General features: G+C 42.7%; 2 protein-coding genes across 2 annotated transcripts in view; one reads left to right on the plus strand and one right to left on the minus strand.

Moving 5' to 3' along the window:
• The window catches only part of PTPN11 (protein tyrosine phosphatase non-receptor type 11), a 33689-nt gene extending 12363 nt beyond the window's left edge, over positions 1-21326 (minus strand). Inside the window, exons 1-8 of the mRNA XM_090063674.1 lie at positions 21171-21326; positions 13365-13487; positions 12018-12212; positions 10648-10840; positions 8799-8915; positions 8093-8206; positions 1612-1708; positions 115-194 (exon numbers count right to left, since the gene is read on the minus strand). Of these exons, the coding sequence (XP_089919800.1) occupies positions 115-194; positions 1612-1708; positions 8093-8206; positions 8799-8915; positions 10648-10840; positions 12018-12212; positions 13365-13487; positions 21171-21184 (933 nt within the window). The 5' untranslated portion in view covers positions 21185-21326. The remainder of the gene's footprint in view (positions 1-114; positions 195-1611; positions 1709-8092; positions 8207-8798; positions 8916-10647; positions 10841-12017; positions 12213-13364; positions 13488-21170) is intronic.
• A 131-nt stretch (positions 21327-21457) lies between these two features.
• Positions 21458-25750, plus strand: RPL6 (ribosomal protein L6). Its single transcript, XM_090063675.1, has 7 exons — positions 21458-21478; positions 21881-22045; positions 22186-22284; positions 22954-23097; positions 24227-24275; positions 24694-24878; positions 25549-25750. Exons 2-7 carry the CDS (start codon positions 21881-21883, stop codon positions 25699-25701), a joined length of 795 nt encoding a protein of 264 aa, XP_089919801.1. The 5' UTR covers positions 21458-21478; the 3' UTR covers positions 25702-25750.
• Positions 25751-27907: the final 2157 nt, after the last annotated feature.

Here is a 27907-nt window from a genome sequence, read left to right on the forward strand (position 1 = left end):
AGCTATGACAGGTGTCACTTTTAAGACAAGCACAATTTAGTTTTAGGCGAGGGCAAAAGAGTAAGTGTGCTTTGTGCCAGTGACGAAGATTCACATGGGCAGTTATACACTTACCATAATAATATTAGCATTGATATAATCTGAAACAGGCTCATTCGGATCACCGTCGTGTAGAACCACTCTGGTATGATCAACTAGAAGAATAAATTCCCTGTTAAGCAGCCACACTCCGATTGCTAACGTAACCAGTTCCTTAATATCAAAACTATTCAAACGTTCACAATCAGCATATATTTTCCTACTTGCCATTTCCAAAGGCTAGGTACCACCATTTTTCCCTTTTCATTGCTTCCTACAATGCCATTTTCAAATTTTGGAAGATATTAAGATCAAACATTATGTTGTTTGTTCATTTCACTCTCAGATTCACAGAAGTTTAGGGCCGGGAGGGACCTCATGAGATCATGGGGTCCAGCCCCCCTGCTCTGGGCAGGAAAGACTGCTGGGGTCAAATAACCCCAGCAAGGTGTGCGTCCAGTCCCCTTTGGAAGATCTCCAGGGTCGGCACCTGCACCACCCCCACTGGGAGTCTATTCCAGAGTCTGGTCACATGAACCATGAATATGTTTTTCCTTATACCCAGTCTGAAACCTCCCCTTCTAGGATTTTATGACCACTGCTCCTGGTTTGAAGCACTGAGTGCTTCATAATTTGCTTATACAATTAAATAATGGTTTATAGATCCACATAACATTTAAATGATTCTAGTCTGTACCAGAACACCATAATACTCATAAAGGTGCTGTTTCTGATCACTGACCAGAGGTTTAGGGTTTTCATGCAAGACAAAGACATCCAACTGGAGACCTGTGAGGGGTTAAGTTGCAGCCCCTAGTGTTTCTGCCTGCCCACTGCTCCCCATACTGCTCTGCCTGCAATAGCAGCTGGAGTCTCCAGGCTCTCCTCCTCTCATCTGCCTTATGCTTCCTGCCCCCGCCCCAGGGGATAGGGCAACACAGTACTGAGAGCTGAGGATGAGCCTAGGGCTATGTGGGTGTGCAGTGCAGTGGCTGGGGAGGACATGGTACAGCAGAGGGGGAAGGGCAGGAGGTGGTGACCACACATTTCAGCAATGGGGCATCCACTGAGGGCAACTGTGCACAAACCCTCTCCCCCACACTGTACCATGTGTTGTGCAGCCCAAGGGGGCAAGAGCCTGCAGACTCCATTTGTGCAATCCATGGGCAATTTGGTCCCTAGCTGCTTAGAAGTTGGACAGCCCTGGTATAAAAAAAATATGGAGATACATAGGGAGATGAACCTGGTGGCATCAAACTATCATGCAGCTTATAATATTTGCCTCTTACATCCCCCTATGGTTGAAAACAATGCAGGCCAATATTAGTATCAGAAAATTCAAATCTAGCTTATTTTTACAAATGTTAAAAGAAGTGATTGCTAACTAGAAGAACAACAAAAAAGCAACAGAAACATTGGTGAAACTGGATCACTGGTCAATAATTAAGGCCACAGCAAAGAATAAGTGTGAAGTTGAACAGCCTAAAGTTCAGTTGATAGGGGGAAACAAAGGAAAAAATGATAAATACTTACAAGGTAAAATGTTTTTGTATCTATTCTTGTTTTTGTTTTCTTGCCGTTGACCCTCTTTACGGCTATACAGTAGCTTGCATTCTTGCTGCTGCAGAGTCTAGATAAAAAAACAGCACAAACAACTGGTTTCAAAAGTGTGCTACATAGTGTTTGACAAAACTGACCACCCAGCACAGTGGCTCACTCAACGTTTGATCTTCATGCTAGAATGCTGACGGAACAAGATCTCATTATTTTTCTGCTGCAGTCAAATTGGTTAAATAAGAGGCTGCTTCAAAGAAATCAGCACATTGAATTAGGAGATACAGGAAAGCACACACAATCATGGAGGTAAGAGTTTCTCTTTAATCCAAAGAAAAGTTGCATCAGTAAGTTCCCAGACCATTATTTGGAGAAGCATTTACCTGTCTCTGCAGGTCGATACCTTTGTTTTTTAAATGTAAATTTAACTTTCTCCTGGAAAACTGTGTAAGGGACCAGTTTTTGAAAGCTGGAACAAAAGGAGTTTTTTGTGTAGAAATCCGTGGGACTAAATGGTACCCAGAACAACAAACCAACCACAGTACCCAAGCTAATGCCTAAAAGCTCTGATCACTGCACTGTTCAGCACTTGCAAGAATTCAAAAATAATGTCAGCGTTTTGCTCGCCTCGGCTACAAAGAGGTAGCTCAGGCAACGATAGATTTGCACTGCTACTCTAAGAAGGAAAATGAAAGCCAGTAGACTGAACCACAAAATGTGAACAGACAGCAAGCAAAGTTTCTCCTGCACTGGTCTGCAGAAGAGAGCCATCGATCTCTGGAGGTGGCTGAAAGCCTCCTACTAAGTCTCAAAACCAAAACACAAAGATACTTAATCATATTTCTCCCAGCTGCTGAGTCACAGGGAGAGACGAGGGAAAATTTCTACTTAGCCTGGCACTGTCTCCAATGTTGCTTCTAAATAACAACTCTGGTAATCTTTTGAGCATATGTCTATAAAGGGATAATGGCATATTTGTGGTTTGGCTTCTCTACAGTCTGAACCAGATACCTGGGGATCTAACTTGGCCTGAATTCGTGCCTTCAGGTGCAGCAGGTATGTAGCAACGCCTGAGTCCCAGAGGCAAGTTCCCCCAGATTATACTGCAATGCCACAACACGAACAGCAAGAGAGGATTCTTCCAACTGCCAAGCAAATCCTAAGCAGCAAAGGAAGAGGAGGGAGCACAGAGGGGGGAAAAAAATACAGCAGATTCAATATACGCATTCTAGACTAAAAAAAACACAGCAGAGAGTGAGGACAAGCTGCTCAGACAATTAGAAGCAAAATATTGAGAAGAAAAGGATATTCCAACCCTTGTCACAAGCTATTCCCTCACATCCGTTCTATGCTAGAATGAGAATAATCAAGGCAGACATGTCCCACACTGGGTGAGACAGAAAAATTAGCACCAGGGAAAACAACAGGACTTCAACTGTTAATTTCTATCTCCCTTTCAAATGTTAATTAAGCCTCCTTGCACCCTTGAGAAGCAAGGCAAGTACTTATCATCCTCTTCGTTAGATGTGGCAAGAGTGCCTCCGACCAGTGAGCAGAAGGATGGATACAGGCTTGAAACATTAGCTGGCTTCAATCCCACCCCTGCTGCAAGCTTCCTGCTGAATTCTTGGGCAAGTGACGGAGGGAGATGAGACTTGTGGTTTACATTAATGACCACTGAGTTAAACCAGAGAAAAACCCTGGTGCAAACTCTCTTGCTCCAGCTTCTGCATGCAGGGGGATGGAGCCTGGCTGCAGGCCTCCATACTGTCATGCCCCCACCACACCATCAAGGCTTCTGGAAGCCATGGGATCAAGGGAGGGGTGTCACCCCCTGTCCAGATTTCCTTCAAAATAATATGGTTACGCTATCTGATTCAAGTTTAATCAGTGCAACCACCCAACGTAGGTGAGGTGTAACTCTGTGCTCTGTTCTCAGCCTGTAAAAAATGGAGACGACAGCAGCTCCTCACTTCACAGTGGTGTTGAAGGCTAGAGGCATTAAATATGACCGGCTAACCAAGTACAGACAGTATGGCGGCAGCAAAATTGGGAGTCTCGACTCCCTCCTTTCACACAGACGTTCCTGTTTCACCTGCCCTGTAGCTAGCAAGCCCCTCTCCCTTGCAGTCTCCTGTTGCTTCTTGCTATAGCACCATACTATGATTCACTGGCTAGCTGCTAGCTCAAGAACTACTTTTAGGACATTCAATTCTGTTAATCATTGTTTCAGGAAAAGAGAGCCCTAACCTCAAGAGTAGCCAAGATGTGGTCGCATACCAACCCTCTTCACTGCAAAACAAAAACAGATCCCATGAATACACACTCTCAAATCTAGTGGTACTCCAGCATCACCCCACATTTTGTCACCCTTGAACCTTGGACCTACACTCCGCCCTCTCCTAACCACTCAAAGCAGAGGCATTTGCAAAAGCAAACTAATATTTGGGAGTGTCAAGCACATTTACCAACTTCTATGTCTGGCTTTGTTCCTGCCTTGCTGTGTGACCTTGGACAAGTCTCCTATCCTCCACGCCTTTCAGTTTCCCCATCTCAGATCACAGCAATACAGTGCAAAGACTTAACTTCTGCAGTGCATCCAGGGCAGAATGCTATGCTACTCTGAAGCAGTGTCATTTGTAATCACTGGCAGAGTAAAGACTCGCTTCAGCATGCGCCTGCCTTTCTGCAAGAGCCATCATCATTGCACACCTCTGATAGAGTTGGTTTCTAATGAGCATCATCTGATGTTCCCATCACTGCACATTTAACTGCATTCATTTTATAACCTGCAAACAGAATTTACCCCTTGCTTCCTTCATTTTGGGCCTCATTTCGCAGAGGCAACAAACATGTCTTCACTTCATACCATTTATTACTATTGCTCTGCGCGTCCCCGAGGATAGATCCATGAGCAGCAGCTAGTTGTAACAAGCCCATTAAAAGATGTATACAGCATAATAATAAATCTGGGATGCTGGTTCTCAAGTCATCACACCAGCCAAGTACTACATTCACCAAAAAGATTTTCATAGATTTCATAGATATTAGGGCTGGTAGGGACCTTTGGAGATCAGAGTCCAGCCCCCTGCCAGTATTTTTTCAAAAGCAAAGGAGAATAGGGCAGACAGCCAACATCTCTATCTGGGAGTTCACAGGAAAAAGAGGGATGACATCCTTCAACATGCCTAAAGAGGAAGTAATTTATAAGAACCATCTGGATAGCCAATCCATAAAATGGTGCAGGCAGATTTTTATGGACAACCTGGAGACTTCCACAGAGACAGACGACCAGTGGTTGTCAAATGGAAACAAAAAGCAACTTTCGCATTTTATAAGATGGCTGCATTTCACAGACCACCATTTCATTTCACCTCGTAAAGAAATATTAAGGATTAGCATCACTCTTTCTGAAGGGCAGTGAAAGTGAAAGGAAGTTGGGATAAACGTCTTGCATTTGCCTTTCCCTTCCATAAGATTTCTGGCTTCTCAAGGAATAGCTGTTTTTGGGAAAGCTGCAGGGATTTATCTACTGCCATTTCACTACAGGCTGGTCACACTGAATCAGCTACAAAGCAAATTCTTTGCCAGTACTCCACCAAGACCACAAATCATTGTGAAGGGGCCAGAAGGAGAAGAAAAAAGGAAAAGGTAAATGCAAAGTGCTAGTTCAGTCTTTATTTATCTGAGTCTACAGCACATTCAAAAGCACATCACAAAGGAATGCTGTGCCCACTGCATAGTTAGATATTCATTCACGTATCACCCTTACCACCACCATTTACAACAGGAAAAGAGAAAAAGTCAAGAGTGACTTGGGACACTTCCTCTGAAACCTAAGGCTCAAAAAGGGTACCTCCCAGAGCTTACCCAAGTGTGACCCAGTTAGGCTGCTTTATTGTGGGTTTAAGTCAAGCTGTGGTGTGCATAACTGTACAAGTGCCATCATACAGTAATTATTTGAACACTCCAGTGACCATAGTCACAAAGGCTCCTGCTAACTTTCAGATAAAAATCCTCAACCCACATGAAGCACATTTAGGCTGTTCTTTGAAGAGGCCAACAGGTACTCATTCAATTAGGATACAGTGAGGTACTGCCTTAGATATACAGATGGATACCTTACCTGCTCCGTATTTATCCTAGGCTGCCTCCATCTCTTCTCTGTTCCCAAAGAATAGTGGAGATCAGCTGAGAGAAATCTGTTAATAGTACCTATTACGAGCGCCGAGAGCAGAGAAAGAAGTCTGAAAGAAAGGGAGTTGGAAACCATTCTCTCTTCCTTGTTCTATGCATTCCCTGATCAAGGCTGGGAATCGTCTTTTTTGCCCACAGATTGTCCAGGGGACTCCAGCCCTTAACTTCTCCTGGTTTAATTCTCCCCCAAAGGCCAGCACCACAGGATTACCTGCTTTCTTGCTGCCATCTGCTGGTGATCAAATATCAATCCTACAAGTCATTAAGGAACTCTTTGATATAAGCCTGCCCTCCAGATTCACATCGAGATTTGCAGAAATGATTAACTAACTTCACCTTTTTGAGTCGTTGCTCCACAATCACTCCAGTTGGTAGTGAAGCTTTAGACCCTAGGGACAACTCCAGTGTGCTGTGGAATTGGGTATGTAGGGGACAGACTGAGTTTCTTCTGAGAAGTTACCGATCTCAGCAGTATTTTCTATTTTAAATGTAAAAAGAAAGCTGTCCCAAGTGAGCAGAACCTTTCAGAGAGAGAAAGGAAAGAAAGGCTACATGCAACCTTTCCCAAGGAGCATGGAAGCACTGCAGATACGTAAAATAAGCAAAGGTGAGTAAAGTACATCCCCTTCTTTTCCTTCTGGTTGGAGGATGGAAAAGCTAGCTCCAAGTGGAGGTGCTGCAATAAAACAAAATGAAAGTCAGTCCTTCTGGGGTGCTTTCAGGAATGCCTAGATTATATAGCCACCATCACAACATCATCTAAAGTTAACAGTGAAATGCCCAGAAGCTCTCACCAACACTGATGCTTTCAAAACATGATGGTCAAATACCCATCTAAGGACAAGAGAGGGTCAGAATAACCAAAGAGAAGTTCCATTTACATCTCGCTACGGGAATGTGTATTTGTGCCTTGCTGTCCTTCACACCTGCCCTAATCAACCACTTTTCCTTCAGGGTTCCACTTTCTAAGCTATTTATTTCCTTGTCAACTTAAAAAGGTACATGAAAATACCATTACTATTCAATACGAAACTTGATGAGCCAGCATTTAAAAAAATGGAACCTCTTTCCATTTACAGACACTGATATTCACTATCCGTTTCTAAATACCATAAGAGGAACACAGGAAAACCAGTTAGTCTGGAAAATTTGACTAGCACCTAAGCTTGCGCTTAGAAGATACAAGAGTACTGAATATGACTATTCAAAACTGAAATCAAAAAAGAAAAAAAAAAAAAGATATCACTTTCGTATTTGTGGAATTTTTCTGAAATTTCTGTCAAGTTGACTTCTGTGAAGAGTTATTCTGGATACTGACGTTACAAGATCGGGTAACCAAGACAATCCAGTTTTCAGTCAAAAAACTAATCAATCAATCAGCTGAAGTTTTCTACTGTCATTAGTTAATCATTTTTAGAAGGCAAATAGCAATTTAAGCAGTTTTCTCAGGTCACAACTCCATTCCATTCAGTGTTCCTTCCTTCCTTGCTCCAAACAAAAGTGCAGTTATTCTAACAAAGAAAATCCTAGTCTAAGAGTTAGATGATCAAATCCCACTAAAGTAGATCCTGGTTTTTGAAGACACACACAAACTATTTTAGGTGTTGTGTCTTTTACACTTGTTCATCTTTTACACTTGTTCACCAGCCACCTCAGAATTGGACTACTTCACAGTTTCCTCATTCGTGAGAATCATCTAGTGGTTAGACCCAGACTTCTGGGTTTAATTCTTGGTTCTACCATTCACATGCTATGACATCATGGACTGCTAGTGTAGCCTCTCTCCCTTATTTTGCCCACTGGAAGAACAAGGGTAGTACTTACCTGTCTCACCAAGACATTACAAGACTTCAAGTTGTTTTACAAAACTACTGAAGTCCTTGTGAAAAGAACCAGAGAAACGCAGATGGATTCCCAGCTGGGTTTTCCAGTGAGCCAAAAGAAAGGTTCACTGAAAACCAACAAGGCTCACAGGCCTAAGCCCCAGGCATTACTGATTCGCCACATACTGGTGGGGACAGCATCACTTGATACTGCATTAATATTATGGAAGAGCTGGTTTAAGCCCTCACAGAAACAGCTCAGAGAAAAAACACGCAATTCAAGCATTCCTCTTTGGTGACCATGGAAATACCGCCTGAGCAAGAAAAAATAAAGATTTGAAGAGGGCAGGATCCAAGTAGCTGGGAAAGCAGTGACAGAGCCAGAGTTGTAGCACAGAGACTGCACACATTAACAGAGCATTAGAAACATCATCATCTACCTCAAATTCTTCCCAGAAGCCTTGCTTCACTTTGTCAGTGGTCTCTGCTAGCTTGCTTAGCTCTCGCACCCGGCTTTCAATCTCTGCAGCATTAATACGGGTTGTGTTCAGGGGCTAAAAGAAGAAAGATGTTTTAATAATAAGCAAAGCTATGGCAATAAGGACAAGAAGACCTTTGCTAACACAGCTCTCCTACACTCAATGTGTTCTGTACAGATAGCACTCCAAATTTTTAGGAGCACAGTATCACTATAGGTTTTGGAGCCCACTTAATTATGAGAGCGTTCCAGCATGTGGGGACCCAACACAAGCAGACAGAGGTTTATGGCTCCCATACTCTGCATTAAGATGCTTCTCTCTTTCGCTTCTAAGCCAGCTCCTGGCATCATTATAAACCTACTCTTCTCAGTGAACCCAAGGGAACTTCTAAACCAATGAAGAAGTGCAAGATTAAGTTTTTATGAACTGCTAAAACAAAAACAAAAAAAACCACACCTGCAAAGATTAAAATCCAGTCTTCACATCTGACTGAAAGATTACGCTTTGTTGTAAAATAGGATGTAAGTTCTCTTTGCGTTAAAATAAAAAAAAAAGGAACTTTTTCTGATACCCGCCAGAATATAAAGAAAACAGGTGGAGTGTCCCCCAACAGACTGTAGTCTAGAATTAGCTCATTCTTAGGATCAAATATGTCCCATTTACTCACCTGTTTGAGTTGCAGTACTGTGCCCAAAGTTTCTACCATGGGATTCTTCTTATAGTGTTCCACAAGATCTGTCAGCGAGTCAAATTTTTCCCCTCCACCAACATCGTATTTCAGATCCTTCCAAAAGAAGAGATTCAGAGTGTGGTCATTCACAATCATGCGCATGGGCTGCATTGACAAAGTCTGCATTAACAGTCCCCTGGGCTGTTCAACCCACTGGAATCCTTTTAAGTAGGTTCTTAAAATACACGCTTAGACTATTCCTACCAATCCTTACTGAATACAAAAAGAATGCCTTTGGAGGGCCAAATCCATTGAAAACGGTATCATTTTTTTTATTAGAACTACTACATAGGAGTTAGGTTTTCACATGGAGTTAGGGGCACAGCTTCTGAATCAAAACTCGCTAGACCTTAAATGCTAGAAGCTGCAAGTGGTACAGTGAGATGGGAAAGACCCTGATCATATCCTATTCACTCTCCCTTTCAGCATCCACTCTCTGCTGGTGTGTGACACGGGACACTGGGCAAGATGGACCTGGGGTCTGACCCAATAAATTGCAGTTCATATGCTATTACTTTTATCTGCCTTTTTAGGATACCAGTCCCTTTACCTGAAGAAGGGCCCAACATTCCACCCAGACTGAACACTTGCAATACATCACAAGAATTCCAGAAGCAAAAAACTTGTCAAAGCAAATTCCCCCAGAAAATGTGATAGTGTGTCCTGGAAAGCTGATATGGGCACTGTACTCCCCATTTGAAAAGAGTGAGCAACACAAACTTACTCTCTCATCTGCTGCTAGCATTTTTGTGTTTGTTGCAGCTCACTTGAAGATGTGGAAGGGAGCTCAACAATATTTTAGTTTAAGAAAATCTGGGAAATACACACATTTTAAGGGCTACCACATGAAGAACATACAGAAAATTATGTTTCTGTATCATGTAACATCTGCAGAAGATGTTTATCAAACAGAGCTTAAAAAAAGCCACACAAACACTCCAGCAGTTGGGCTCTTTATGTGCTAAGTATCTGATCAACACTTCCCTCTAAACTGTTAGTCCCCCTGCATTAAGGGAAGGGTTACTTGTAATTTTTTTTTTCCTTTACAGACAAATGACCTCACAAGGATTGTATTTTCTGTAAGTGGTTAAAGTACTTTCAAATTTATCCCCCATCCCCAGGCACAGATAAAATGGTTCCAAGAGCAAATATAAATCACCATGATAAATTCTTGATAGACTTAGATGATTTAAACATGTACTTCAGTAAAAACAAACCAACCTACACAAAACTTAGATTGTAGGTACTACATGTTAATTGGATTGTGCATTTAAAGGATGTTGTTGGTTTTTCTGAAAACACATTAAGAAGAGATGCAAGGATTTATCTTCCTGCACAGCAGAGCCACGAAAAACTCACACAGATGGATTCCTACTACAGTTTTCCAGGTCTATTACATTAACAAAATAGACACATTCAGACAAGACTACAACAAACTTAAGAAATACTCATGAAAATGAAAGGTTCCATCAGCAAAGGATTTGAGACAGATCTCTGATGCAATCACAGGTAAGCCTATTAGAACCTTTTAGCAGTTGAGATATGCTATGGCATGATTCAATCAGGCACAGTCAGGCAGAAAAATAAAATCCTAATAGAACCTTGAAATTCTCCAAATAGCCAGTTTGAACTAACAGGTGATACACTGTACATACAGCAGCATCTGACAAAGACAGACAGACAGAGGTTGAATATATCTGAAAAGTCTGTAATGCTTCCGCTGCCAGAGCAACAATCTCCCCAGGGGAAACAGTCTTTAAAAGAAGATGGTCCTCCTTTGTCATACCTGGCACCGAATCATGACATGTGTCACTTTAGATTTCCCATCGTTACACTCCCCTTTATCATCCCCTGTCCGAACAGAAAGGACAAAGTCTCCAGGGTGGCTTTGACTCTCGCGCACAAGGAAGCTTCCATGTTTTCCTTTTTCTGTTAATAATTTCTCAGCTTCTTTTCCAGAGAGGTGCCCATGAAACCACCTTAAATGAAAAATAAATACAAGTGTCTTTCTCATCACTTTACCCAGGACAGTGTGCAACTGAGTTTAAACAGTTAGAAACAAGCCAAGACAGTCACCCTACACTGAAGGTTAAATGGTTATGTGTTGTCACAAACATAAAGAGAAACTAGCAACGTACAGAAAGGAGAACCTAGAAAAATTTGGACAAGAAGCCTGTGTGCACACAGCTGTACCTATAAAAAAGGCAAATTACTATGGACAAATTAATTTGGAAAGGATGGCAGAACTTTCACACACCAAGAGCTGATTCAAAATAGCCAGACACTTGTACATTTAAGACAGCAACCAAGACTTTCTAAAATTCAATATAAATCGTGAAAAACTAGCAAGAATTGACATAAGTACACATTAATTTCAGTTACTGCATTCTTAAAATATCCTAATTTCCTAATTATTTAGGCCCTAATTTCCGTTATATTTAGGCCAATGATCATTTGATGCACTTGAATGATTTCTGTGCTCTCATTTATAAACACAAAGAATGCCTTACGTTTTGTAAAATATGGTTTCTTCAGACCAGGCGATGGCTTGGTTCTTATGTTTCCTTGCTGTTTTACTTGACCATAAACTGATGTTCACTGGCCACAGTGCAGAATAACTGGCCAAGAATATTTCGAAAGAGAATGACACTTACTTTGGAAGGATCTCTTGACTGTATTTCTTTCATAAATACTAAAAGACTAGGATCCTACTGATCGATGTTCAGGTGCTAAGATCAGCACAAGCAATTTGTGGATTTGTCTTTTAAACAAATATATTGATAACACTGCAAAAAAGATGCCCTACAATGTATAACAGAAGTCACTACAGTAACAGAATTCTTCTCTAAAGCTTCTACAACAACAGAATTTTCCAAGAAGAACCAGAAAGTGGACTAGGGGCTTTAGTATTAGAAGATGCAACCACTACCAGGGTTATCCTTTTCAGTCCAGATTCTATCACCCTTACTCCTCTTGCTTGCTTGCTACCTTATTTTGCAAGAAGCTGCACTAAAAGTGGAGGAACTACTTACAAACTGAGGTACTGCTACACTTACTCACATTAGGCGTCTGCTTCTATTAGAACAGTAATTATGGGAACATGTGGCAAAGTAAATGGAAACCAAGTTTTTTTCTATCACTACTTATCTCTCTAACCTTTCAGATGTTGGATCAGCGCAGTTGAGTGGGTACTTCAACTCTATAACATCACCATTCTTCTCTTTGAGCTGTCCATGGTGTTCCATGTAATACTGAACTAACTCAGCCAAGGTGGCAAACTTCTCTCCTCCATACAGGTCATAGTAGTCACCTGTGTTCTGGATCTTGATATGGGTGACAGCTCCATTTCGCCTGTCATTTATTATACAAAGAAAACAAAAGAAAAAAATCAAATTTATACAAGTTCACCGACATCAAATCAAAACACTTGAAATCATAGGTTCTACAAGGCTGAAAATGATAGCGATTCATCCTTACAGCTACATCAATCACCTTTCAGCAGGAATATTGCAACAGATTAAGTTGCTTCATCCTTAGTGTGTAGTAACTACACAGCCAGTAGCCAGGCACTGAAACAATATCCAGGGTTATAAGAACAGGAAGTGGATGTTTAACAGTTATCGCAGAATTAAGTGCATTTTAGTTCTATAGTTGTTGGCTTTATTGACCTAAAACAGACTCTGAGTCCCCAGCAAGAGCTCCTTAGGATTCCTGCATTTGATTTGTACTTCTCAGGAGGAAGGAAGCCGGGTTCCATGCTACCCCTACCTGTAGAGCAGAGCCCGGCTCTGCTTGGTGTAAAACCTGGATAGGTTCCACAAGCCATGCTCAAGGAGTGCTCCAGACTTCATAATATGTTTTTCCTGGACTTAACTAGACACCTAGGAAGTCCACAGCCTAAACCCTAGAGTCTCCCTTAATGACAGATTTGCTCCCTGCATTAGCCAAAGACAGCTGTTTATGTTACCCTAATATTAAGGAAGAGCAGAGACCAATGGACAGATATTTGAAAGGACCTTATCCTTTGACTAAGTTCCATTAAAACAACCTTAAAATGTAAAGTAACTAAGTGGCAGGTAATCTCAGCAAATGCATTTCCCTCTCCCTACATCTATGCTATGCCAAGGGAAAACACTCTAGTCTAGAAAGAACCATTTCAGACGAAGCTGAAGTAATGCTGGCTGGCCTTAAAAATGCTTCTCCTTTCCTTTAACAGGAAAGGATTAACTTAATGTCTCCTTATCCTTTGCATAAGGAAGCATCAAAAAAGTGTCAACGAATGACTTCTCAACCCTATTTTTCCCAAGTCCTTACATTTCTTCCGTTTCCAAGTGAACCACTACAAAGGGAAAAGTTGCACAATTCTTGTCTCCAGATTTTCCCCAGAATTCTTTGCTCACAACACGTTTGAGAAAGATTAATTTCTACATAGAAAGTTATGTGGAAAAGCATATGTTGGAAGTACAGAGGAAGGAAAAAAAGCTCCCTGTGTACTTGACTTACCGGACCGAAAGAGTAAAATCTCCTGGGTTACTTTTACTGGGCCGGGCCAGAAAGCTTCCATCAACTCCTCTTGTTAGCAGTAAATTTTCTGCCTCCACTCCAGTGATATTTGGATGAAACCATCTGAAAAAAGGTTAAAAAGTAACACTTAAAGCCACAGTATTAATTTAGCTCATACAACCTCGCAGTAGAAACATCTAATACCATTAGGATTGCTGGACAGTATTTGACTGAAATGAGTTTCACAGAGATACCTAGACTTACCTGTCAAAAAGACATTGAAATATTAAAGGTATTCTTTTTCATATCACCATTTAAAATTAGGTTGCTACCTATAATTTTCAAGATTCCCCAAGAAAATATTCTACATGGAGCAACTCAATACATTTAGCTGCTTAGTTTAGAGGAGATATAAGAAAAATAGACAAAAATAAAGATGATACATTGGTTACTTTGATTTACTCTCTGAAACACAAAAGCAAAGGGATATTCAATGGAACTGAAAGAAAAATAAGAACAAATCTTTTATTTAAAAAAAAAAAATCCCACCGCAACTTGCAGTGTCCAAGGCCAGTTGATGCCACTGAGGCTTAGAACTTAACAGGACTGGGGGGAAAAAAATTAACATTCATGCAAACACAGAAAAAACAGAAGTTGCATTAGTTAGAATTTAAAAATATAAGAAGCAAAGTAAAACCTCATGCTTCTGGGCACACACCAACCACCGACGGATGAAAATCAGGTAGAAACTTCTCTTCTGGACAAGTTAGTCCAACCACAGACTTGCTTGCACCTTCCTTTGAAGCATCTGGTACCAGCCACTCTCAAAGACAGGACACCTAGATGGAGCCTTGCTCCAATCTGTTATGGCAAGTCCTGTGGTCCCGAAATACCACAATCTAAAATTACGGACACAGAGGAATCTCATATTGGTTTTCACCACCCACAAGCAGCCTCCTGAATGATGAACACAAGGACTTGCCCATATACAGAGGAGAGCTGGATGTGGCCTATATCTATAACAACTAAAGAGCATTTAATGTCACCGCCTATGGCATTAGCTTTCAGACCTATTCCTAGCAATTTCATTTACAAATATACACTTCCCGTAGCTGTACTCAAGCTTTAGTCCACTGCTGCAGCACGGAAATAATGTAACTTACAGCTGGCCCCATGGCTCTATCAACCACATATTTGAGCAACTGCAAACAGTCATTAGACAACCGTGTGGCCCACAGGGAGATTGGGATTATTAAATCTAAGGTTCACAGCAATCCCTACCATCCCTTAGTTCTTTGGTCCAAATGAACATTAGGCCCAGTCCATTACATCCTCCCTCCCTACACCATACAATTGCCTAGCACCAAAACACACTTCAGGTATTAGAGGTCGGAAGCTAAAACAAATGCAGAAACCTGTATTAATGAAACATGAAGGCTGGACACCTATAACCTTCCTTTGCCATACTTCTGCCCCTGGAAAAAAAAGTACTGGAGGGATTCTAACCAAAATATTAAATTTAAATTAATTTTTAAAAGACTGGTGAAGACAAAAAGTTTCTAAATAAAGGAAGGCACTTAAAAGAGCTCAGGAAGAAACTGGTGTGTCCCCTTAAGTACAGGTATAGTCTCATGTATTAATGCAGTCACCTTTTTGACCCAAGTTTGAATCTGACTCCCAGAGTACAACTGAGGCAATGGAGGTAAGATACCTTAGTGTTCTAGGTAGCTGAAAAGAGGTTCCAATTTTTCATACATATTTTAAAATCTGGGAAAGCAAGGAATGAAACAGTCTCCACTGCACCCCAGAATGACTGAGACAAAACAAAACCATGAAATAAGAGACTGTTACAGAAATGCCAAGTGCTGGACAAAGTGCACAGAAATCCCATTTTAATAGCCTTGTCATGCTGCAGCCTCAGATATTTATACCCATAACACCTCTTGCAATTAGAAGTTTCCCTCAACTTTTGGAGGTCCTCATTATTTGCATTGCTGCAATAAATCATGCACGCAGGGCCATTTACATTTTTATTTTAGATTTGTACAGGGTATGCAAGTGAGAGAACATGCACAATCCCTTGCTCTTTGTATCCCATTAGGTTTTTAGTTTTTCTGTGAGTAAAGCAAAATATCAAAGCAAGAGCAGTACTTGGCTGCCTGGCAGCCATCTCCCCTGTTACAATTATAAAAATGCTATATCTAGGATTTTACATAACATTTCTGATCATTCCAGACACACATCAGCATTTGGTGGTAAGCTGCTATAACAGAAAATATGCAAGACCATGTTTAAATACAGGGCTACTACTTTGCTGTAGTGACTGGTTCAGCAATTCTTTATATAGGAAAGACAACTTAAGCTGACAGACCTTTTATTATTATTCTAATTAGGGCCTTATTCAGCACCTTCTCTACCACAATTACATTTTTGATGTGATGCTAGACATTTTTAGCTTCCTGAAAAGCTGACCTCAGAGTTGGTCTACCTAACAGGTACATGGAAGTTACACCTACAGGAATACATGTTCCATTTGAAGAGACAGTAAATCTTCTCTTTCTGCTTCCATGGCCACATCCACATGAGCAGGGACATTGGTTTCCCCAGGGACAAGAAGCAGCAGGACACCCTGAGCTGCTGCTACTTGTGCCCAGGGAATACCCATGGCACATGCACTCTGGCATGTGGTAGGTTACCCCGGGCAGGGTAGGGAGGCTGAGGCCAGCAACTGTGCTGGCCCCAGCAGCCTTGCCTGGGGCTCCTGCTGCTTGGAGTCTGGCCAGCAGCCAGAGTGTGGCTATGGCCAGCCAAGCTCCAGTTTTGGGCAATACATGCTGCCACGACATCCACCACCCTGCTTTTTTGGCTATGGGATCCCCCAGGATCAACACCCCCTGCATTGCAAGGTAGCAGTGCAGGGAATGCCTGCATGTGCTATCTGCAGTGCCGCATACCACACATCCATGCTCATCTGGATGCAGTCTGTATGTCCTACCTAAACCAAAAGAACCAAGTAATACTGTTATTTTAAGCTAACCAAATAACTTGCATAGAAATTTGTTTGTGCATATGCATACAAATATAGTTCAAACCAAGACAAAGTAACCAAAACATCCTACTTCACGTTATGCCAGCAACTAAAAACCAAACATCAATTGGTAAATAATCTTACATTTCTGCAGTTCCAATAAGCCTGAAGGGACCCAAAGTTGTTCCTACAAAACGAATACAATGCCACTGGCATGCAGCCGGTTCTGCAGATAATGTGATTAGGAAAACTGAACCAACCCCTTTATTCTTTATAAAAAGGCATGAGATTGGTGAAGATCACGCAAGACCCTGGACTAGCTCCTTTGAAAGATGTCCCAAATAACACAAGGACCAATACCGCAAGACAGCTTCACTGAAGAAAGTAAAGTCTGTTAGTTGGACAGGGACTATTATTGCCAAAACACAGCAACATACCAGAGACCACCTGGCATCACTGCTACCCTCCGTTCCCACTTTCAAAAAAGAGTAATTTTAACTTTCCATAGCTATGACTTTTCACTTCTCTGGCTTAGAAAAGATGCATCAAGGATTAACACACACTGCACATTACAAGAACTGTGAATTGTTTAAAAAAGACCTCATCCCAAACTGATGACTAGCCATTAAGTTGATGGACAAGAGGGCCTGGCCCAGCAGCAGAAAGCCAAGAGGGCCTGAATTACAAAGAAAGAATCTAGCCCTCAACCTCATTGTCCTCAATCTCAGAAGCATTTAGGTGCCTGTGCTTGCACACAAACACCTACTGAAACGTCCAGAAGCATCTTGTTATCTAATTCCCTTTAAAAAAATCTGGCCTCAGATGTGTACCATGAGGCTAAGGAGCTAGATGGGGAATACAGCACTGTCTGGAAGGCATAAATGCCAAGGAGAATTGGATGTGGTACACAGGAATGTTGCTGGATAGAATTAAGATTTCCTTTCCATGTCAAGAAAAGTTTCCAGGTGGGGAAACATATTCAGCTTGGAAACAGCCTCTTAAAAGAAGTTAAATCTCTAAGATTAAAAAAAACCAAAACAATTTGACTGAAATGGACATTAGAAAACGTACTCTGAGAAACAGGCTGGTTCTGGAAAGGGGAAGTTGGACTTTGGACCTTAATTTTGTCTGTTTTCCCCTCACCCACCCCAACACTTAACTTCTTTCAAGAGAAACAACTTCAAAAATAAATGCCACATAAGTTCTAATAAGCAAAAGGCTTAAGATAATCTGCTTCTTTAGGTTCAAACAAAAAAAGAAGCACAGATACATAAAGAGGAACATTATCAGAACCAAACCCACAAGCATGTGATACACAGAAGTTACAGCCACTTCACTTCGAGTTCCCAGACACACTAAGAATGGGATGTTGCAGGTACTGCATACAAGCATGCATAATTACCAGTCAGAAAAGCAGCAAAATTGCAAAGAGAAAGACAAGATGGCCTCAGTGAACAAAAGGGACTGCAAAATAACTTAATTTAAATTTGATTAGGAAATCATTTAAACACAGATAATAAAAAAGGAGGAAATTTTGCCTATCAGAAAAAGGAGTATAGTAATAAATGGGACCAGAAAAAACTACATGCAGGAGACTGAGTTTACAGCTCTTTACCTAATTTTCACTCAATGATACGTAATTCTTCTGCTCTCTCATCCTTTTATTTTTGGCTCTGAGTGGGAAGGTGCATTAGTCGGTCACCCCAAATAGAAAGAAACGGGGGTGTTAGCAACTCCGTTAAACGGTTCCGGACCGGTAATCGAGATAGCTTCCTCTGAAGTTCTGCCACCATGTATGCTTTTGAACCAAGGTGGCCACATCCCTTCCTTCCAGCACTAGGGATTGCAGAGACACAGATAGCAGTAACGTAAACTCTATAAAGGATTTTCTCTTACGCTTCCTTTTATAGAGATGGAATGTATTTTATTTTTTTTTTCTGCTTTCCTTTTTCCATCTCTGGTCTAAGCATACACAAGAGTTATTCCTAGCAAAAGACTAAGAGCCTATAATGCAACCAAAAAAGTAATGCATAGAAGCATAGTCTAATTAAACCATCAATCCTCACTGCGGGCATAATGTTTCCCAAACCTATTTGGATTTAACAGATTCTGCCATGCAGCACTCTACATCACCTGGCATTTCAAAATAAGGCAAAGCTGTTAATGCAAAAAGGTAACCAATGAGACTGTCACTCCTCATTTACAAAGGTAATGGGGATATCAGAGAAGAGGGCCTTCACCCTCCTACCCTCCCAAGAGAATCACGTGCGCAGCAGAACATGCTCTTGCTTCAGATAAATTCTCAATCACTAAGATGTGATTGTACAAAAGGTCTATTTGCAGAACTGCCATGTTTGAGGACATTCTTCAATCATGTGCTACATTAACTGTATGTTTCTGTTTCCTTATTAGAATTGGAATAATCAGTACCTGTAGTGGGGGGAACAAACAATATTATTTACCGCTTGAAAAGAGAAACAAACAAACAAACAAAAAATCAGTATACTTTTCCATTTTGCAACAAGGCAAACAAACTGGATCTCCCTTTTTGACTGCAGTACTGATTAAATCACTTCTAAGCCTTGGCTGTCACAAGTGGAGCTATCAGGAGGTGGTGACTTTTAATGTAGTTAATCCTATTTATAGGCTCACCCTCTACCTGCATTATCTTTGCCCATTCTTTTTCATGATTTCCAATTTAAACTTCCACACTCACAAGCCAGAAAACAAACACATACTTTTAAGAAGTGCTCAACTAACCTAAGCAGCTATATTTTCAAGGATGGGTGGATGGGTAGAGGAGAATCCAAAAACTCACTGTAAGCAAACACTGAAGAACCCACACACCTTTTTAGATGCAAAGCGCCCCTCTCAACGAACCCCTCAGAAAGTGAAAATTACAGAAAAATAATAAAGCAATTCTTCTGTTTCAAAGAACTTAGGAATTCATAGTATTAAAAACTTTCTGACCTGCTGTGGTCTTTCTATTTGAAAGCTCTGGGTTTATCTTGCACATTGTGCTTGCACAGCTAAGTGTGTGGCACCCCATAGCACCCTTGCCATGCATGCACACCTCTTCCTTCCTAACATGACACCTACTACAGCGGTGGTTCTCAACCTTTCTGGACTCTAGGCCCCTATCCACCACTTTTATGAATGGAGTAGCACAGATTACACACTTGCCTCCTTGCAGAGAGGCTGGGCAGTGATAATAGGGGATTATCCAGGCAGGGACAAGCCTGAGCCTGCACTTATCTGCTTAGTTTCACCGCTTCTCTCCTCAAAGCACCCTTCAAAAGTTCTGGTAGTGCCTCCGGGTGCCCCTGGTTGAAAAATCACAGTGCTAAGGGATAGGAGAAAGGTGAATGAAACTAAGCCATCCAGTTTCACCCTCCTGAGCTCAACAACCACAACAGACCGAATCCAAAAAGGAAAACATGGCCAAGGATCAGAATAAGAGGAGTAAAAGAAAAGGCCATCCATTAAGTGCACTATCGCTCTCATCATAGGGCCACGAGTTCAGGGGCTGCAGGTACAGCAGTCCCCAGCACTGCAGATGAATGCGTCAGAGAGAGGAAGACAAGGTTCTCTGGGTAAATCCGATATCTTTTATTAGATCAACTCAAATAGTTGGAAAAAATCTTCTTTGCAAGTGTTCGGGTATAAATACCCTTTCATCAGGCTGAGGAAGCATCTGCAGTTGGTGTGCACTCTTCCTGGATGGAATAAATAGAGGGAGGATTTCCAAGGGCCCTGCTACACATTACATATATTGCGCAATAAACCCAGACAGGCCACCTGTGCAAAATAATGATTGCGCCATAAAAAGGATTCTCCACCTCTCAAAAGAGCCACCCACCTATGAAGCCAGGGCTTGAAAACATGGAACAACTCTGTGGCCCCTGCTACACATTAGGTAGATTACACAATTAACTGGTTAATTGCACAAGAAACTTAAGCCAGCCACACATACAAAAGAAGACGGCCTATTAGTGCGAAGGAATTATCACACCATTCACTGGTGAATCGCACAATACATTCACACCGGCCACACGTGCAGAGTGATGATCATGCAACTGACTGGTGAAGGGTGCCAATAAATTCACACCGGGCACCCACATGAAGTCACAACCGCACAGTTCACTGGTGCGGCGCACAATAAATGCAGCCCAGCCCCCACGCAAAGTTGCGATCACAAAACGACTGACAAAACGCGCAATAAATTCAGGCCGACCACCCATGTGAAGGCGCAATCACACCATTCACTGACGATTTGTACAGCAAATTCATACCAGCCATCTGTGCAAAGTCACATTTGCACACCTGCCTGGTGAACTGCGCAAGAAACTCCCACCAGCCACCCATGTGAAATCACACGCACACAACCAACTAGTGAAGGATGCAATAAATGCAGCTGCCCCCCCCCATGAGAAGTCATGACTGCACAATTCAGTGCCAAATCACGCAGTAAATGCAGCCGGAGCCCCCGTGCAAAGGCAGGATGGCACGACTCACTGGTGAACTGTGCCCCTCGCCACTTGTGCCAAGTCACCATCGCTCCACGGACTGGAGTGCAATAAATGCCCACCGGGGAACCGCGCCATAAAGGGGCCCGATCCCGCTCGGAAGGACTCTCCAGCCCCATAGGGAAGGCGCTGCCCCTCTCCCCCACCCCGAGGCAGGGACCGCTCCGTCCCTCAGGGGGGGACCGAGTCCCCTCAGCAAGGCGGGGAGACAGAGCTGGGAGGGAGGGGCCCGGGTCCCGCCTCCCGCCTCACCTCCGCGATGTCATCTTCCCGCGGCTCGGGCCCGCCACAGGGCCGCGCCCCTCCCGGCCTCCCCCCGCAGCGGGCCGCGGCCAACGGGGCCCTGAGGGGAGCGTGCACAGCCACCGCCTCCAGGCCCCAGAGGCGCGGCGCGGACAGTAACGTCATCAAACCGCGACCTCCTCCCTTCCCTCCCCCTCCCGCACTTGAGACACACAGGACTACATCTCCCGGCATACCCCGGGCGGGCGCGGTGACGTCACGCGCTGCGCTCTTTAGCGCCGGGTGCCCGGATATCCACCCCTTTCCCTTCTCGGAAGGTGAGGATGGCGGACCCGGGCTGGGCGCTGCTGCGGGCCATCCGCCGGCATCTGCCTCCGGGGGGCGCTGCCGGTGCCCGGGGTGCTGCTGGCGGGCTCCGGGGGGGCGCGATGTGGGGCGGCGAGCGGCCGGGCATGGTTGATCCCGGCGGGCGGAGCAGGGGGGCCTGCATCTTCTTTCCCTGGCCCGGTCCCAGCTCCTCCATCCGGGCATGCTCACTGCTTGCCTTCCCGGCCTGCGCGCAAGGCAGTCAGCACCCCTGAGCTGATCCTTCCCGGTCTCCGTCTGCACAGGGGTTCCCGTGGGGTCTCTTGAACCACGGATCCTCCTTTTTCTTTTTTTTTTTGGCTTCTCTGCCTGTCCACGTGTTATAACTGATGCTGTACCCTCCTGTTGGTTAGATGGCAGATGAGAAGGCGGCAGGTGAGAAGAAGGCCAAGAAGCCCAGGAAGCACCATGCCAGCCGCAACCCTGTGCTGGCCCGAGGGATCGGGAAGTACTCCCGGTCGGCCATGTACACCCGAAAAGCGATGTACAAGCGCAAGTACGCGGCCCCAGAAACAAAGGTATGTGGAAAACAAACTGTCTGTGCGTTCATTTGTTCTGGCAGCTGAGGTTCTTTAGGTGAATCTGATAATCTTTCATTAGCCCTACTTGTTAACTTGTTCTAACTCTTAACCCATTCCTTTGTTGTCTTCCCATGCAGATAGAAAAGAAAAAGAAAGAAAAAGCAGCTGCTACCATCACCAAACCAGTCGGTGGAGATAAGAATGGAGGCAACCGGGTGGTGAAAGTCCGTAAAATGGTAAGATTATGCCCCCCCACCCCCCCCCCCCCAAAAAAAAAAGAGCTGTCAGAGATGAATAGAGGTTTGCTCTTGCTGAACACTGAGATGCAGAGTTGCATTAATAAAAAAAGGGCCAAAATCTCTTTCATGTTTTGGGAACTGCGTTCAGTGCTGATTTTATGTTGCTCTCTTGTACGAGCCGTGCAGTCTTGCAGCCCTCGGCAGGCGCTGTCTGGGCGCTAGTGTTGAGTTCCGTTGTAGGTACGTTCCCAATCTAGTGACGTACTGCTGTCCAGTGAAGTATGTGTGGGAGACCCCCCTTCCCCACACACACTTCATTTGAGATGACGTGCGTACTCTTTGAATTGACATGTCTGAAGAAGGTGCGCAGTACAGCATCTCTTCTGGCACCCTGTATGTACTGAATTAAAAGCACTATTACAAATGTCATCTTTGCGTGTTGTGTGACCTGCTGGGTACATGATGCAAAATGCATGTCTTTAAAGTGCCAACTTCCTTAAAATACTAGCCTGCAGCAAAGAGAACCTTGCGGGGGGGAAAAACAAGTCTCTCCCAATGAAATGAAAGGGAGTATCCGTGAAAGGGGAAGGACCGCAATTTGAATGAAATAATTTTATCATGAGGCTGGAATATTTCAGTTCATATTTTTTTATGTGTTCCCTCTAGCCAAGATACTATCCAACTGAAGATGTTCCTCGTAAGCTCTTGAGTCATGGCAAAAAGCCCTTCTGCGAGCACAAGAGGAAACTGCGGGGTAGCATTAGTCCAGGAACCGTTCTGATTCTTCTCACTGGTCGCCACAGAGGCAAGGTAAATGAGAAACTTTTTAAATAGACTTCTATACTGTGTTTGCACTTCATTATATTGATTGCTCAGTGATTATTCCCTTCCTCCTCGACACTTTTAAAATAAAGTCAGAGTCATCAGTTGTGTGGTTCAGTGTGTGCAACTTCATTTTATGCATATTGTTTTCTGCCATCTTGCTGCTTTATGTGGACAATACCCCTCCTTGGTCTTTTGGGAAGGTTTAAGAACAAGACTGTATTCTACATGGTCAGAATGAATAAGAGGGGAAAAAAAAAAAGGAATGACTGGGCAAGTTACCTAGACAGTATTAAAGGGACATTCTCATACTCTACAAAGGATGTGGAGTCATGGGTCAGACTTATGTAACAGGAGTAAAATGTTAATTACTATATATTATTTGTTGCCATCTCCGACTAGGAAATGGAAGGCCCAACATTTAAACTATTGCAGAACAAAATAAAGCAACTTGCATTCTGAATGATGAATTGCAAAGGAAAGCTAAAAATCAATGCTTTTAGTATCACTATAGCAAACCAAACATCAAAAGACAAATTGGTATCCACACTTATTTTCTTTATCCTAAGAAGAGCATCTTTGGGTATATGACACTTTAGAACAGAATTTCTAGTTAGATCTTTCACTCCCCTGCTGCATTTTTTGCTTGTATCTAGTCAAACCCACATGGTCATAAAAAGAGGTTATCTGGGGGGAGTATTCATTGAAACCTGAGCCACATGTTGCAAAGCTGGTGCTGCTTCACCTTTTTACGGAAAGTTTCTCCCCCTCTAACTTTTTCACATGCACTGCTTGTTACAGAAAATTCAGCTAGACTTCAATCAGTAAAAGTGCTGGCTGGGCAAGGGTGTCAAGATGACTGACCAACTTCTCTCTGCTGGGAGAGGCCTTAGTGTGAATGCAGTTAGATTGGCAAAAGTATGCTTTATCAGTATAGCTTGTTTTGGCTCCTGGGGGATGAGTCTTTTTTACTGTCGTGGCAGAAAGTATAATTCAAGTAGTGTAGATATGGTTCTATTTTTTAGGTTGTGATATATATGAGAGAGAGATTAAAAAACTCTAAACAGTCCTTAATGTGGCAAGGCTATGGCTAATGTCCTCTTGTATACGTTTCTAGCGTGTGATCTTCCTGAAGCAGCTTGCTAGCGGCCTGTTGCTTGTAACAGGTAAGCAACTTTTTCATTGAAATCTCTTTTAAATTTAGTTTTAATCTCCCTGTGACATTTGAATACATCATGCATCTCTGAGGCAGTCTGAGTATCACAATGGGCATTACATGACATGGAATTGCTTATGTAGGAATATATACATTTCCAGAAAAGTGAATTCACATACATTTTAATACCTGGAAATACTAGCAAGATAAGGAAATGTTTTTAGCACGGTAAAGCATAAAGAAAGGGTGTCTTAACTTGTTTAGATGTTTTTTAATGAGGCTTAGTAGTCTTCTCTGCAAGAAATAAGTGTTTGTATCTGAATGTTATTCAATGAGGGAGACTTAGTTTCCTTAGAGCATAGCTGCAATCTCAGAAATGAAACGCTGCTCTTGTAACTCACTTGGATTTTTTTTTCCTCTGCCACTAGGACCCTTGGCTATCAATCGTGTCCCTCTGCGCAGGACTCACCAGAAATTTGTTATTGCCACTTCCACCAAGGTTGACATCACAGGGGTGAAAATTCCAAAGGATCTCAGTGACAAGTACTTCAAGAAGAAGAGACTGCGTAAGCCCAAGCATCAGGAAGGCGAGATCTTTGATACTGAAAAGGAGGTAAGGCTCTTCAGTGCCCTTTTTATAGCACAGATGCAGGGAGTGGGTTGGAATGGTCTTCCTCTAGAAGCATATTTTTAACGCTGCCTTTTCAAAAAGAACTTAAAAAGCATGGGAGGCCAGATCAGTTTAACCTCATATGGGAACCTTGATAGCAACACCTGAGAATCCACATATTTTAAAATATGCTGCCTTCAAAATAGCTCCTGGACTGTTAAGCAGCCAGCAGGAGACGAGCACCATCTCCTAAGATTGGTGGAGTCAGTCTTGCACATAAAGTTGAGTTGTGAAATCTCCCTCTCAGCATGCTGTCCATCGATTTCCTGTCTATGGAAGGTATTCTATTTATTGTGGTGTTAGGGACTCTATTTGCACTGTAGTTTGAGCTGGTAATTTAATCTAGCTGTAGCTGTTGGGCTGTTCTTTATTCTTTGAGGCGGGGAAATATAGATAGATACAGAGGGAGAGTGTGTGTAAAACATCACAGTGCTGTCTCTTTCTTGTGGCTGAAAAGGAATGACGCTTTTTTAGCTCCTGAAAATGGAGTGCTGAAAAGCTTACCCAGCCAAAAGCCTTGGCATGGCAGGAAAATGGCCCTTGTGAAGAAGTTCTGCAGGAATAACGGGCTGAAATCTGTGGGGTATTCTAACTTTAGTCTTCTCTTTCTTAGAAATACGAGATAACAGAGCAACGCAAAGCAGATCAGAAGACAGTGGACTCACAGCTTCTGCCAATAATCAAAAAGGTGCCTCAGCTCCGTGGCTACCTGCGTTCTACATTCTTCCTCTCAAATGGAGTTTATCCTCACAAATTGGTGTTCTAAATATTCTGAAGGCATGACATTAATATTAAAGTTTGTGGGGGGGAAAAAAGCAAGGCTCTGCATCTGATTCCAGCTAGTTTAATCTTTGTAATGAAATACATTCCTCAGAGCAGTGGGGCCAACCTTCATGGCAAGCATGCTGCAGTTAAGCCCCACACCCGTCCTACACATCACTCCAATCCTCTCTCCCCTGCCTGATCTGCTGCTGTTCCCTGCATTATCTGCCACCACTTTGCCTGCCCCCTCCCCATTGTATATGCCACTAGTTGCCACCCTGGTTTAGACCTCTTCGTGAACTAAAAAAAAACTGGTTTGAAATTGGGTGTTTTCTGCATTGCAGCATAGCATTCCAAATAGATGGAGCTGCCTTTATGATGTGTGATAGTTTTCAGGTGACATTTTAGTCATACTTTCATCAAAATGATGTGATTGGTAGGCACAGAACTGTGGAGAATCTCTTCCAACTAATTTTAGGGCTTCTGACAAGTACTAGTGACAGATACACAGGGGATTGTTGTTTTGTTGTTGGGTTTTTTTTAAGGGTTCAAGAGAATTGTCATCTTATTTCCCTGGACCTCCCAGACATGGGTAATCTTGCCTGACTGGAAACTCAGCAGTTAAAAAGTACAGTTAGTCTTAGGAACTATGATTCTCCTGGGAGTCTGCATTTTCTCTACAGCAGCAAAGGAAAGTCTTGAGTTTTGTTTGCGGCTCTGACATACTTGCTGTGGGGTGTTTGGCAAATTACCAGGCTTCTCCTATAATTGAGATGGAAACTAAAACAGAGAATGATCCTTCAAAATTTCAAGTTCTCTGGCCTGATGTGCTTTGTTGGATCAGAGTGGTGGGTTTGGAGGCCTGTAATGCTGAGCTATTTAGGTAAGCATAGGAGAATGATAGCTATATCTTGGGCATTTGGCAGATGCATCATAAAATTTTCATGAGCTATGTAAGGGAAAAGTAGTCTAAAAATACTTCCTAGCCATTGTTGTACATCTCGCCCACAGAATAGATGTCAGGCCCTTGGATGTACTTTTGTGGCCTTTGCAGCACATTCAGACTGCAGAAGCCAAAGCTTTTTTTAAAAAGGCAAGCCTACATGGTTCTAGAAATAACCTTCCAGCTGGGCTCCCTATCTGTCAGTGCACTGTCAATTTTCTTGCTCTCATAGTTTTAGCAGATGGAATGGAGTTAGAAATTGTTGTAAGTGGGGAGGCAGAAAGAAGAAAGGGGTTTACAGGTGAGCCTGTCTTTCCACTGACTGCAATAACTGAACAAACTTTAATGCCAAAACAAAGGCCATATTCCATCTTTTTGCAATACTGAGCATGCTGGAACTCTGAAGCTCTACTGTAGTAGAAGTAAGCTGGTTGCAAGCTTTTTGTGGAGAGTATGGTATGAGAAGTCTCATATTCTAAATTCTATTCCCTGGCCATCTAATAACAAAACAGGATTTCAGCTCTATTACTGCCCTATCCTATACAGGGTTAGTATGGGCCAGTAATGGCCCAGGACAGTGATTCTTAACCAGGTTGCTGTGGGATCTTTGTAGGGTGGGGTGCACTGTTAGGTGTAAAAATATAAATGATTTGGAGAGAAACCCAGAGATTTCAAATAAGAATTCGTAACGTCAAAATCATAGCGACTTGCGGCTTTTTCTGAATTCTATGCAACAGAAGAATTGTTTTGTTAGCTTTCACTTTTCTTTAAAAAAAAATATGAGCTGGTATTTTCTGGGAGCTGCCTTTAGTCTAAAAAGGTTAAGAAGTGCTGATTCAAAAAAATCTTGGGAGAAATGTTAAAACAAGCTTTCGGGTACAAAAGTGTATGCCAACATGGGGGGCATACAGCGGTACGCTTAAACCATTAAATTGCTGCATATATATGCTCCAGAATGAGCCTTAACACACACAGGCAATGGTGTAATCATGCTGGTAATTTTTCCAGTGGGTACACAACTCCTTAGTCCTTGGCCAAAAATTGAGGTTTCTTACAAGAAGTAGCGCCTCTTACAAGTCCTTGCTACACAATTTGAGTATTTTTTTAAAGCTTTAATGAGCTTAGCATTTGGGTAGAGCACCATCGGCCCACCACTTCACAGATTCACACAAACGTTCACTTAAGTTTAGGGCTGGAAGCGACCATGTGAGGTCATCGGGTCCAGCCCCCTCTGCTCTGGGCAGGAAGACTGCTGGAGTCAAATAAC

This window comes from Crocodylus siamensis, chromosome 9, assembly GCF_052110815.1.
Source record: "Crocodylus siamensis isolate JL-2025a chromosome 9, ASM5211081v1, whole genome shotgun sequence".
Classification (NCBI taxonomy): Eukaryota; Metazoa; Chordata; order Crocodylia; family Crocodylidae; genus Crocodylus; species Crocodylus siamensis.

Bases quoted from the DNA above. Each gene is read 5' to 3' on its own strand.
- RPL6 (XM_090063675.1), top strand. From the start codon at position 21,881: ATGGCAGATGAGAAGGCGGCAGGTGAGAAGAAGGCCAAGAAGCCCAGG. The intron at 23,098-24,226 runs GTAAATGAGAAA...ATACGTTTCTAG, and splicing joins CTGGTCGCCACAGAGGCAAG to CGTGTGATCTTCCTGAAGCA. The intron at 24,879-25,548 runs GTAAGGCTCTTC...TCTCTTTCTTAG, and splicing joins TCTTTGATACTGAAAAGGAG to AAATACGAGATAACAGAGCA.